The following is a 13144-nucleotide window of genomic DNA, read 5'->3' as shown; positions in this document are numbered from 1 at the left end:
TGCAGTGTATTCGAACCTTTAGTTAGTACTGAGTAGCATCACAAAGAGAATCCCATTTATACTTCACAGTGAAGATTGGATAGTCCTGTTTTTTTTTTTTTTTTTTTTTTTTTTTGCTTCCATTTGTTATGGGAAGTTTGTTTAGCCATAATCCTACTGAAACAATTTTTCTACTATTGGCTAGCATGTAGGTTCACATATTTATAGACCCGTCTGTGTTTGTAAGATATGATGGTGAGAATCTCAAAAATATTGTTTTGGAAAAAAAATGTAAAAAAAATAAGGTTTCAGTTTCAACACTCACTAATATTCACCATACCATTTTTTTTTTTATTCACAGTTCTGAAAATGCATCACTTGTCATCAGAAACCATTAGATTCCTGTCCAGCTCCCAGGTTATTTCTTCTGCTGTCAGCGTGATAAAAGAGCTTGTTGAAAATGCTTTGGATGCTAATGCTAACAGCATTGAAATAAAACTGGTAGGTATTGTGTATTTTTTCAAGTCCTGTTACAGGATGATTAGCTCTTAGTTACATAGTTTATGATTATGTTGAATAAATGTGTATGTCCAACAAGTTCAATCAGAAAATAAAATTTAAAGAGAACCCGAGGTGTGTTTAAAGAATGTTATGTGCATACAGAGGCTGGATCTGCCTATACAGCCCAGCCTCTGTTGCTATCCCAAACCCCACTAAGGTCCCCCTGCACTCTGCAATCCCTCATAAATCACAGCCGTGCTGTGAGGCTGTGTTTACATCTGTAGTGTCAGTCTCAGCTGCTCCCCCGCCTCCTGCAGAGCTCCGGACCCTGCCCCCGTCCCTTCCCTCCAATCAGCAGGGAGGGAAGGGATGCAGGCGGGGACTGGACTTCTGCAGGAGGCGGGGAGAGCAGCAGACTGACACTATAGAGATAAACACAGCCAGCTCTGACAAGCTGTTTGTCAGCAGCATGGCTGTGATTTATGAGGGATTGCAGAGTGCAGGGGGACCTTAGGGGGGTTTGGGATAGCAACAGAGGCTGGGCTGTATAGGCAGATCCAGCCTCTGTATGCAGATAATATTCTTCAAACCCACCTCGGGTTCTCTTTAACCACTTGCCGACCGCCTACTTCATATTGGCGGCGGCAAAGTGGCAGCCCCAGGACCACGTAACGCAGATTGGCGTCAGGTCCTGGGGCACTCTCTGGCCGGGGATCGCGCGCTGGGATGCGCGCGCATCCACCGGCAATAGGCTCCGCCCACCCGCGACGTCAACCCGCCGGCCAATCGGAAGCGCCGGCGGGTTGTTAACCCCGCGATCGCCGCTACAAAGTGTATAATACACTTTGTAATGTATACAAAGTGTATTATACAGGCTGCCTCCTGCCCTGGTGGTCCCAGTGTCCGAGGGACCACCAGGGCAGGCTGCAGCCACCCTAGTCTGCACCCAAACACACTGATCTGCCCCCCCCTGCCCCCTGATCGCCCACAGTACCCCTCAGACCCCCCCCCCTGCCCACCCCCCAGACCACCATTTGCACACAATCACCCCCCTAATCACCCATCAATCACTCCCTGTCACTATCTGTCAACGCTATTTTTTTTTTAGTCCCTAAACTGCCCCCTGCTCCCTCCTGATCACCCCCCCACCCCTCAGATTCTCCCCAGACCCCCCCAGACCCTCCCCCCCCCTGCGTACTGTATGCATCTATCCCCCCTGATCAACTGTCAATCACCTGTCAATCACCTGTCAATCACCCGTCAATCACCCCCTGTCACTGCCACCCATCAATCAGCCCCTAACCTGCCCCTTGCGGGCAATCTGATCACCCACCCACACCAATAGATCGCCCGCAGATCCGACATCAGATCACCTCCCAAATCCATCGTTTACATCTATTCTCTCCTCTAAACACCCACTAATTACCCATCAATCACCCATCAATCACCCCCTATCACCACCTGTCACTGTTACCCATCAGATTAGACCCTTGCGGGCACCCAATCGCCCGCCCACACACTCAGATTGCCCTCAACCCCCCCCCCTTATCGATTCGCCAGTGCATTATTTACATCCGTTCTTCCCTGTAATAACCCACTGATCACCTGTCAATCACCCCCTGTCACTGCCACCCATCAATCACCCCCTGTCACTGCCACCCATCAATCAGCCCCTAACCTGCCCCTTGCGGGCAATCTGATCACCCACCCACACCAATAGATCGCCCGCAGATCCGACATCAGATCACCTCCCAAATCCATCGTTTACATCTATTCTCTCCTCTAAACACCCACTAATTACCCATCAATCACCCCCTATCACCACCTGTCACTGTTACCCATCAGATTAGACCCTAATCTGCCCCTTGCGGGCACCCAATCACCCGCCCACACGCTCAGATTGCCCTCAGACCCCCCCCCTTATCAATTCGCCAGTGCAATATTTACATCTGTTATTCCCTGTAATAACCCACTGATCACCTGTCAATCACCCATCAATCACCCCCTGTCACTGCCACCCATCAATCACCCCCTGTCACTGCCACCCATCAATCAGCCCCTAACCTGCCCCTTGCGGGCAATCTGATCACCCACCCACACCAATAGATCGCCCGCAGATCCGACATCAGATCACCTCCCAAGTGCAGTGTTTACATCTCTTCTCTCCTCTAAACACCCACTAATTACCCATCAATCACCCCCTATCACCACCTGTCACTGTTACCCATCAGATTAGACCCTAATCTGCCCCTTGCGGGCACCCAATCACCCGCCCACACCTCAGAACGCCCTCAGACCCCAGCCCTGATCACCTCGCTAGTGCATTGCTTGCATCTATTTCCCCCCTCTAATCACACCTTGAGACACCCATAAATCACCTCCTGTCACCCCCTAGCACACCTACCCATCAGATCAGGCCCTAATTTGCCCCGTGTGGGCTCCTGATCACTCGGCCAAACCCTCAGATCCCCCTCAGACCCCCTTCCGATCACCTCCCCAGTGCATTGATTGCATCTATTTTCCCCTCTAACCGCCCCCTGAGACACCCATCAATCACCTCCTGTCACCCCCCTAGCACTCCTATCCATCAGATCAGGCCCAATACATCCTGTCATCTAAGAGGCCACCCTGCTTATGACCGTTTCCACAAAATTTGCCCTCTCATAGACCACCTGTCATCAAAATTTGCAGATGCTTATACCCCTGAACAGTCATTTTGAGAAATTTGGTTTCCAGACTACTCACAGTTTTGGGCCCGTAAAATGCCAGGGCAGTATAGGAACCCCACAAGTGACCCCATTTTAGAAAGAAGACACCCCAAGGTATTCTGTTAGGTGTATGATGAGTTCATAGAAGATTTTATTTTTTGTCACAAGTTAGCGGAAATTGGATTTTTATTGTTTTTTTTCACAAAGTGTCATTTTTCACTAACTTGTGACAAAAAATAAAATCTTCTATGAACTCACCATACTCCTAACAGAATACCTTGGGGTGTCTTCTTTCTAAAATGGGGTCACTTGTAGGGTTCCTATACTGCCCTGGCATTTTAGGGGCCCTAAACCGTGGGGAGTAGTCTAGAAAACAAATGCCTCAAAATGACCTGTGAATAGGACGTTGGGCCCCTTAGCGCACCTAGGCTGCAAAAAAGTGTCACACATGTAGTATCGCCATACTCAGGAGAAGTAGTATAATGTGTTTTGTGGTGTATTTTTACACATACCCATGCTGGGTGGGAGAAATCTCTCTGTAAATGGACAATTGTGTGTAAAAAAAATCAAAAATGTGTCATTTACAGAGATATTTCTCCCACCCAGCATGGTTATATGTAAAAATACACCACAAAACACATTATACTACTTCTTCTGAGTACGGCGATACCACATGTGTGACACTTTTTTGCAGCCTAACTGTGCTAAGGGGCCCAAAGTCCAATGAGTACCTTTAGGATTTCACAGGTCATTTTGAGACATTTGGGTTCAAGACGACTACTCACGGTTTAGGGCCCCTAAAATGCCAGGGCAGTATTGGAACCCCACAAATGACCCCATTCTAGAAAGAAGACACCCCAAGGTATTCCGTTAGGAGTATGGTGAGTTCATAGAAGATTTTATTTTTTGTCACAAGTTAGCGGAAATTGATATGTATTGTTTTTTTTTTCACAAAGTGTCATTTTCCGCTAACTTGTGACAAAAAAAAAATCTTCTATGAACTCACCATACCCCTAACGGAATACCTTGGGGTGTCTTCATTCTAAAATGGGGTCACTTGTGGGGTTCCTATACTGCCCTGGCATTTTAGGGGCCCTAAACCGTGAGGAGTAGTCTAGAATCCAAATGCCTCAAAATGACCTGTGAATAGGACGTTAGGCCCCTTAGCGCACCTAGGTTGCAAAAAAGTGTCACACATGTGGTATCGCCGTACTCAGGAGAAGTAGTATAATGTGTTTTGAGGTGTATTTTTATACATACCCATGCTGGGTGGGAGAAATCTCTCTGTAAATGGACAATTGTGTGTAAAAAAAATCAAATAATTGTCATTTACAGAGATATTTCTCCCACCTAGCATCTGTATGTGTAAAAATACACCCCAAAACACATTATACTACTTCTCCTGAGTACGGCGGTACCACATGTGTGGCACTTTCTTGCACCCTAAGTGCGCTAAGGGGCCCAAAGTCCAATGAGTACCTTTAGGATTTCACAGGTCATTTTGCGACATTTGGTTTCAAGACTACTCCTCACGGTTTAGGGCCCCTAAAATGCCAGGGCAGTATAGGAACCCCACAAATGACCCCATTTTAGAAAGAAGACACCCCAAGGTATTCCGTTAGGAGTATGGTGAGTTCATAGAAGATTTTATTTTTGTCACAAGTTAGCAGAAAATGACACTTTGTGAAAAAAAACAATTAAAATCAATTTCCGCTAACTTGTGACAAAAAAAAAAAATCTTCTATGAACTCACCATCCTCCTAATGGAATACCTTGGGGTGTCTTCCTTCTAAAATGGGGTAATTTGTGGGATTCCTATACTGTCCTGGCATTTTAGGGGCCCTAAACCGTGAGGAGCAGTCTTGAAACGAAATTTCTCAAAATGACCTGTGAAATCCTAAAGGTACTCATTGGACTTTGGGCCCCTTAGCGCAGTTAGGGTGCAAAAAAGTGCCACACATGTGGTATCGCCGTACTCAGGAGAAGTAGTATAATGTGTTTTGGGGTGTATTTTTCCACATACCCATGCTGAGTGGGAGAAATATCTCTATAAATTGACAATTGTGTGTTAAAAAAAGAAAACAATTGTCATTTACGGAGATATTTCTCCCACCCAGCATGGGTATGTGTAAAAATACACCCCAAAACACAGTATACTACTTCTCCTGAGTACGGCAATACCACATGTGTGGCACTTTTTTGCAGCCTAACTACGCTAAGGGGCCCAAAGTCCAATGAGCATCTTTAGGCTTTACAGGGGTGCTTACAATTAGGCACCCCCCAAAATGCCAGGACAGTGAACACACCCCACAAATGACCCCATTTTGGAAAGTAGACACTTCAAGGTATTCAGAGAGGAGCATAGTGAGTCCGTGGCAGATTTCATTTTTTTTTGTCGCAAGTTAGAAGAAATGGAAACTTTTTTTTTTTTTTTTTTTGTTACAAAGTGTCATTTTCCGCTAACTTGTGACAAAAAATAAAATCTTCTATGAACTCACCATGCCTCTCACTGAATACTTTGGGATGTCTTCTTTCCAAAATGGGGTCATTTGGGGGGTATTTGTACTATCCTGGAATTTTAGCCCCTCATGAAACCTGACAGGTGCGCAGAAAAGTCAGAGATGCTTGAAAATGGGAAAATTCACTTTTTGCACCATAGTTTGTAAACGCTATAACTTTTACCCAATCCAATAAATATACACTGAATGGGTTTTTTTTTATCAAAGACATGTAGCAGAATAACTTTCGCGCTCAAATGTATAGGAAATTTTACTTTATTTGAAAACTGTCAGCACAGAAAGTTAAAAAAGTCATTTTTTTGACAAAATTCATGTCTTTTTTGATGAATATAATAAAAACTAAAACTCGCAGCAGCAATCAAATAGCACCGAAAGAAAGCTGTATTGGTGACAAGAAAAGGAGGTAGAATTCATTTAGGTGGTAGGTTGTATGACTGAGCAATAAACCGTGAAAGCTGCAGTGGTCCGAATGGAAAAAAAGGCTCTGGTCCTTAAGGGGTTTTATGACTGCAGTCCTCAAGTGGTTAAGCTTTAAAAAATCTTGGAAAATTCAGGATGAAAAAAAAAAAACTGTGGTTCATTTTCTTTAAAGAACAAGTGACACCCATGCTAACCTAGAAACAAAAAACACATATATAAGTAGATAAATACTAGTTCTACTTGCATAACAGATGTATTGCACTCTCCACGTTATAATTCCTGTGCATTTTATAAAGGAAAAGCAGAAAATCCTATTCTATACAGTTTCCATCTTTGTTACCTTTGACCTCCTGACATCATTTCCTCCCTCACTCCTTTTTTTTTTTTCCTCTTGCTAATTGAGTATCCGTTACCCACCCATTTCCCAAAGTATTAAGACACTCCCACTGCGGTCTATACTAGGAAGTGCAACTGTCTTGTGTCATTAGGAGGGAGAAATAAAGAGAAGAGGAGGAATATAGTATAGATAAAAAGACCCCCCTGCATGCAACGGTTTGGCAATGGCAATTAAAGGGAACCTAAACTGAGAAACTGAGTAAGAATGGCAGCAGTTTCAATATTCCCCTTTAAAATCAATAGGTGAATTTTGATTGGCAGTTGTAGGCTCCATCCACTTTTCTAAATATTAATCCCAGTCACATAGTGGCTATTTGTGTCAAGTTTGAAAACCCTGCTATTACCAGTGTAAGAATGGCTGCAGTTTATATTTTCCCATGTAAAAAGTTAGTTGTTTTTGGCTCCGCCCACCATTTCTTCTGTAACCTTGACATACAGTCACTCAATGACCAAGTTTATGAGCTTTGGGGTCTTTGGCATCGATAAATTGCATTTTCCCATTTAAATTAAACAAATCTGAATGGCTGTGTTTGGCCGCCTCCTTTTCAGAATTTTAACCCCAGTCTCCCAGTAACTGACTGTACCAGATTTGAGGTCTCTGCCATTAAAGGGGTTCTGTGGGGGTTGTGGAAGAGAAAAACTGACACTTACCTTGGGCTTCTATCAGCCCCGTGCAGCGGTAATGTCCCACGCCGTCCTGCTCCCATCCGCCGTTCCCCGCAGCCGGCACCGGGCTATTATTCGTCTGACATACAGACGAATAATGCGCGTTGCCGTGCCTCCGCTTGCGTCATCTGAGGCTTACTGCGCAGGCGCAGTACAACGGAGCCTTGTACTGCGCTTGCGCAGTAAGCTTCCGATGACGCAGGCGGAAGCGAGCGGGTGCGCGGCCACTCTAGCGCAGCCGCAGTTGGATCCCATGCCGCTTAGACCGGGGCCGGCAGCGGAGAACGGCAGATGGGAGGAGGACGGCGTGGGACATTACCGCTGCACGGGGCTGATAGAAGCCCAAGGTAAGTGTCCGTTTTTCTCTTGCACAATCCCCACAGAACCCCTTTAAGAGTGTAAAAATAGCAGCAGTTTCAATATTCCCCTTGAAAATCAATAGGTGAATTTTGATTAGCTGTTGTAGGGTCCATGCACTTTTCTGAACATTAATCCCAGTCATCCACTGACCAACTGTTTCAATTTTGGGAACCCTGCCATTAACAGTGTAAGAATGGTTGCAGTTTATATTTTCCCATGTAAAAAATGTAGTCGGCACCGCCCACTTTTTCTAACCTTGACATAGTCACTCAATTACCAAGTTTATGAGCTTTGGGGTCCATGTTATCAATAATTTGTATATTTCCATTGAAATTAAACAAATCTGATTAGCTGTCTGTGGCTCCACCCCCTTTCTGAATTTGAACTGAAAATTGATTGGCTATTGTATGCTCCACCTCTTTTCCTGAATATTAAACCCAGTCACCCAGTGATCAACTGTGCAATGTTTGAGAACCCTGCCTTTAACAGTGTGAGAATGGCTGCAGTTTATATTTTCCCAGTGAAATTTGTTTTTGGATCCGCCCACTTTTTGTAGCCTTGACACACAGTCACTCAATGACCAAGCTTGTGAGCTTTCAGGTTCCTGGCATCAAAAATGTGTGACTGGAAGCAGTTTACCCACCAAAGAAATCTGATTGGCTGTTTGTGGCTCCGCCCCCAGTCACCCAATGACCGACTGTAGCAAATTTGAAGCCGCTGCTTTTAACAGTGTAAGAATGGCTGAAGTTTACATTTTTCCATTTAAAATGAATGGCTAAAATTTGATTGGCTCTTTTATGCTCTGCCCACTTTTCCTGGATTTGTAACCTCAGTCACCAAATGACCAACTGTGCCAGGTGTGGGGACTCTGTCTTGATTACTGCGAGAATGGCAGCCTTTTACATTTTTTTCATTGACATGAATGGGTGAAATCTGATTTGCTGTTTGTAGCTCCGCCCAGGTGTGCAGAGGGGACGCGAGACCCCCAGAACACATCATCCCAGATAGTAAGGGATCTGTATACCAAGTGTTGCTCAAATCGGTCAAGGTGTTTTCGAGTGATCGCGGCACATACATACATACACCCATACGTACATCCGATTTTTAGATAGATAGATAAATAGATAGATAAATAGATATATAGAGATAGATATATAGAGATAGATAGAGATAGATAGAGATATAGATAGATAGATAGATTTTGAGGTCATTATTGAGTAGTGAGATTAGTCTATACCAGTGGCGTTTCAGCCACCAGGCAAGGACAAACGGTCGCCTGGAGCGCCTGGTGAGGAGGGGGGACGTGCTTACGTTCCCCCACTAGACTGTGGGACCCCCGTTCTGAACTGGCCACAGCGTCTAATAGACGCCGCGCCAGTTCATCCCTGCAGCTCACTGTTCCAGCCCGCAGTCTCCTGGGAGGCAGAGCAGGGCTACGGGAAGATGGCGCTCGAAGCCCTGCACTGGAGACTGTGTCTCCAGTACAGGGCTTCAGAAGCCATCTTCCCGTAGCCCTGCTCTCCACCTGTCAGCGCGGGACTGTCACAGGCTGGCTGCGCCACTGCAGATCGTCTGGGGAAGCTGCGTCCAGGTAGAGGACTCTTCAGCAGGTGAGTAAATGCTTTTATTTTTACAGGTAAACATTCATTCTTGGTGAAACGCTGCCCATATTAGGATAATTTTCTAGGGAAACATTGCTGCATTACAATTATTTGATGGTGAAACACTGGCCACATTACGTTTATTTGATAGTGAAACGCTGGCCACATTACGATTATTTTATGGTGAAAGCAGCTACATTACGATTATTTTATGGTGAAATGCTGGCCACATTATGATTGCTGCACTACGATTATTTTATGGTGAAACACTGGCCTCATTACGATCATTTTCTGGTGAAACATTGCTGCATTACGATTATTTTATGGTGAAATGCTGGCCACATTACGATTATTTTATGGTGAAATGCTGCTCACATTACGATTATTTTATGGTGAAATGCTGCCCACATTACGATTATTTTATGGTGAAATGCTGCCCACATTATGATTATTTCATGATGAAACGCAGCTGCATTAGGATTATTTTATGGTGAAATGCTGGCCCACATTACGATTATTTTATGGTAAACGCTGGACACATTACAGATATTTTCTGGTGAAAGATTGCTGCATTATGATTATTTTATGGTGAATCATTGCTGCGTTACGATTATTTTCTGGTGAAAGATTGCCACAGTACGATTATTTTCATGAGGGGGCACCACACGGGGGGAGGGGCACAGGTTTTCTCGTCTGCAATGACAAAATGGCTAGAGGCGCCCCTGGTCTATACGACTGACAGTCTAATGGGTCTTTGTCAGGCTTAAGAATTATAATTACATGAGCTTGATATAAAGTATCTGGGAGCAAACCTTTTCCAAGTCCGTGGTTATATAAGATCTTTAGATGAGGGGCAATGATTGTAGAATAGCTTTTGTAGAATTCAATAGGAATTCCGTCTGGGCCAGGTGATTTGTGCGGAGGAAAGGAGCAATAGCATCCAGGATTTCATCTTCAGTTATTTCAGATTCAAGGGCAGTGGCAGTGTCTACATCCAGAACTGGTAATTCAATTTTATCAAGCTGAGCAAACATGTCTGTCTTGCTACCCGTAAATTTGGATTGATATGTCATTATAGTATTCATAGAATCTGTTTAATATTTAGGCATATAGGATATTAAGTTTCCAGTTGGAAATCTGATTTCTGGGATATTAGTGTGAGAAGCAGAGTTACAAGAAATAATTTTCCATTTTTATCTCCTTGTTCAAAAACCATTTGTTGCCATTCTAGTAGGGAAGTTCTAGTAATATCTGCCATATGTAGGTTTAGTATACGTTTACATTGCATCAGGTTTTTATAGGAATTTTCATCAGGTGAATCTGCAAAGGCAGAAGATGCCGCAGCCTCCTCTGTAGTCAAAGTGTCTAACTTAATATATACTTTTTTAAGGGCACTGAACTTAAACATGTCCCAGGTTATTGTTTTGTTAACAGATCCAGTGTTCATTTCCCAGTATCTCTGTATATCTAGTGTTATTTGTGCTGCAATTTTAGTGTCATATATCCATTTAGGGTCTAATTTCCATAGTTCTCTGTTAGACTGCATTCCTATTTTACATGTAATTTCTAGCGGGGCATGGTCAGATAGTCCACTATGAGATATGTAGTATTTAAAATATTCGATAGCAGGTCAATGTTCGCAAAGCAGATCGATGCACTGCTGAGAAACGGGAGTATGCTGTTTTATGCAAATTTTTCCATCTCCAGATTTCAGTTGTTCAGTGAGTAGATATCATCCCATCTACTTGAATCTGCATTGGCAGCTCATGTAGGGTTTGTAGAGTCAGTTTTATTATATCTTTGAAATCGCCTATAATTAGTAGTTTAGCAGGAAGGAATTTTTGTAATTTTAGGGTCAAGTTTAAGAGAAGGGACTGTTGCAGAGGAGGAGGAGCATATCAACCAACAATTAGTGCTGCTCATCAGGATTCCGGATATCCGGGTAACCCGGATATCCGAACTTTTTTAAGCGATCAGATTCGGATTCCGGATACCTGGGCCCAAATCCGTATAGCAACCCGCAAATATTTGGTCGCATACTCGGATATACGAATCCGGGTACTGTTACCATGGAGATGACGTCATTGAGCCAATCAGAGGGCTCCCAGCCTAAGCCCAAGCAACCAATCACAGAGGGGAACCTTGGCCAGTCCCTCCTGTATATAAGGAGGGGGGGCCATGATGAGAATCTCGTCCATGCTTTGTGACTGCCACTGAGAGACAACTCCAGTGTGTTTGGCTAAAGCAAGTGCATTATCAGACTGTTAAACCCAGCGTTTTTTACACATAAACACCTTCACTACACTACTGCTATATTGTGTTGTAGTTAGCTAGTCTGTGTAATTTGTTAGTGTCAGTCAGTCAGACTTTGAGCTGCAGCAACTGCTAGGTCCTGTGTCTGTGTGTGCTGTGCACAGTCCAGGCCTTCTGCTGCTGGCTGTCTGGCCTGCTATTAGCCTTAGCTAGCTAGTAGTTACAGTATAAGTAGGTAGGATTACTGTGTTATTTTGTAGTTACTGGCTGCAGTGCTTTAGTTGTTAGAGAGTCGGTAGTACTGTGTTAGCTACAGATTATTGCAGTGCTGCTGACTGAGCAGTGTCAGTGTGTCTTGTTCTACTCTGCTGTCTGTCACTCCGTGCTGATTCACAGTCCAAGCCCCATATTAATAAAGGACAAGTACCCCACATCATCTGTGACTCACATCACATTATCTTGTACTATGTCTGGCACTGGCAGCTGGGGAAGGGGCAGCAAGGCCAAGAGGAGAGAGAGCAACATTGCGGCCTCCGTCATCAGTTTTGCCGCATCAGTCTCCATTCCGCCACTGGCCGTGCAGCTGTTAAGGAGAGTGACGCTGCAGAGACGCAGCAGCGTGTAGCGGCCATTTTTTCCCACAATCCTTCAGGGCAAAGGTGAGATGTAGCTCCTCCCAGGAACAGGAACAGACAGCACTTCCCCTATAAAAGTCACATGGTTAGTCCACCCTCAGTGCTGTTTGTTCCTGCGTCCAGGCAGGTCGGCATCTCCCCTCTGGGTGAAGCCTGTGTGCTGGGCTGCAGGTGGATCCTTCTGGGTGGCTGAGACTGTGGTACTGAGGCAGTCTGGCCGTGCGCCCCAGGCTGGATCTTTACTGGGGTTTGCCTACCTTTCTTTCCCGCTGCCAGGGAGAGCAAGTGTGGAAGGCTTGGCTTCCCCTTGGCGGCCTTGCGGCAGGGGAGCAGGACGGAGGTAAGCCAGCGGCCATGTGCAGCATGGAGCGCATTGCGGCCATTAGGATGCTTGGCCGCGTCCGGATGCGTAATTTCTGGCGGGTATGCCGGATGTAGCAACTTGTAGAGCTGGTTCATTACTCCTTCTGAACCTCCGGTCCGCCCCTCATCCAATTGCGGGTGGCCGGATATGTTTTAAAGGGGAGGCTGCGCGGGCCTGTTAGCGCTGTTGCTCAGAGGGAGTTTGGTCCTGCGCTGGACATGAAAGTTTGGAGACATGTCAGACGCTGAGAGGATTGAGAGCAACCAGGCCGCCCAGAAGGCAGGGCTGTGGAGTCGGAGTCGTGGAGTCGGGCAATTTTGGGTGCCTGGAGTCGGAGTCGGGAAAAAATGCACCGACTCCGACTCCTAATGAATTTGTAACTGTAATTAAAATAAAAAATATGATAAAATGTTCTATTTCTCAGATAATAGTCATTAAAAATAATGTATATATACAGTATATATACAGTAATAGCTGTGCTTAGTCCACAAAAATGAAATAAACCAATCAAAATTAGTTACTTGTGCTGCTTCAATAAAGCAGTCCCCGTATTTTTAAGGTCAGATATACATATCTGATTGTGACTGTATATATGATGTGTACACAGGAATCTCTTATATATACTAAATAACATCTATGCTGTAAGAATAAAGCCTGATGTGTAGCTGTGTCACTAATAGAGATGGTCAACGAGATGGAAATAATTCTGCATTGATGCTGATTTTTGCAAATGTATGCACTC

The 13144-nt window shown here is 44.7% G+C and overlaps 1 protein-coding gene across 6 annotated transcripts in view; it reads left to right on the top strand.

The window, feature by feature from the left end:
- PMS1 (PMS1 homolog 1, mismatch repair system component) overlaps positions 1–13144 on the top strand; it is a 653312-nt gene that overhangs the window by 60339 nt on the left and 579829 nt on the right. For 5 of the 6 annotated variants that reach the window (XR_011022768.1, XM_068244909.1, XM_068244906.1 and 2 more), the window contains exon 2: positions 341–480. The exons of the other annotated variant lie outside the window; for it this stretch is intronic. Coding sequence is in view for 4 of the 5 variants with exons in the window: in XM_068244909.1 (XP_068101010.1) it covers positions 349–480 (132 nt within the window). In the remaining variant the exon portion in view is untranslated. The remainder of the gene's footprint in view (positions 1–340; positions 481–13144) is intronic. 6 annotated transcript variants of the gene reach the window in all.

Source organism: Hyperolius riggenbachi, chromosome 7 (genome assembly GCF_040937935.1).
Source record: "Hyperolius riggenbachi isolate aHypRig1 chromosome 7, aHypRig1.pri, whole genome shotgun sequence".
In the NCBI taxonomy this organism is placed as follows: Eukaryota; Metazoa; Chordata; class Amphibia; order Anura; family Hyperoliidae; genus Hyperolius; species Hyperolius riggenbachi.
Note: the sequence above shows the minus strand (reverse complement) of the source record. Positions and strands in the feature narration are given on the sequence as shown.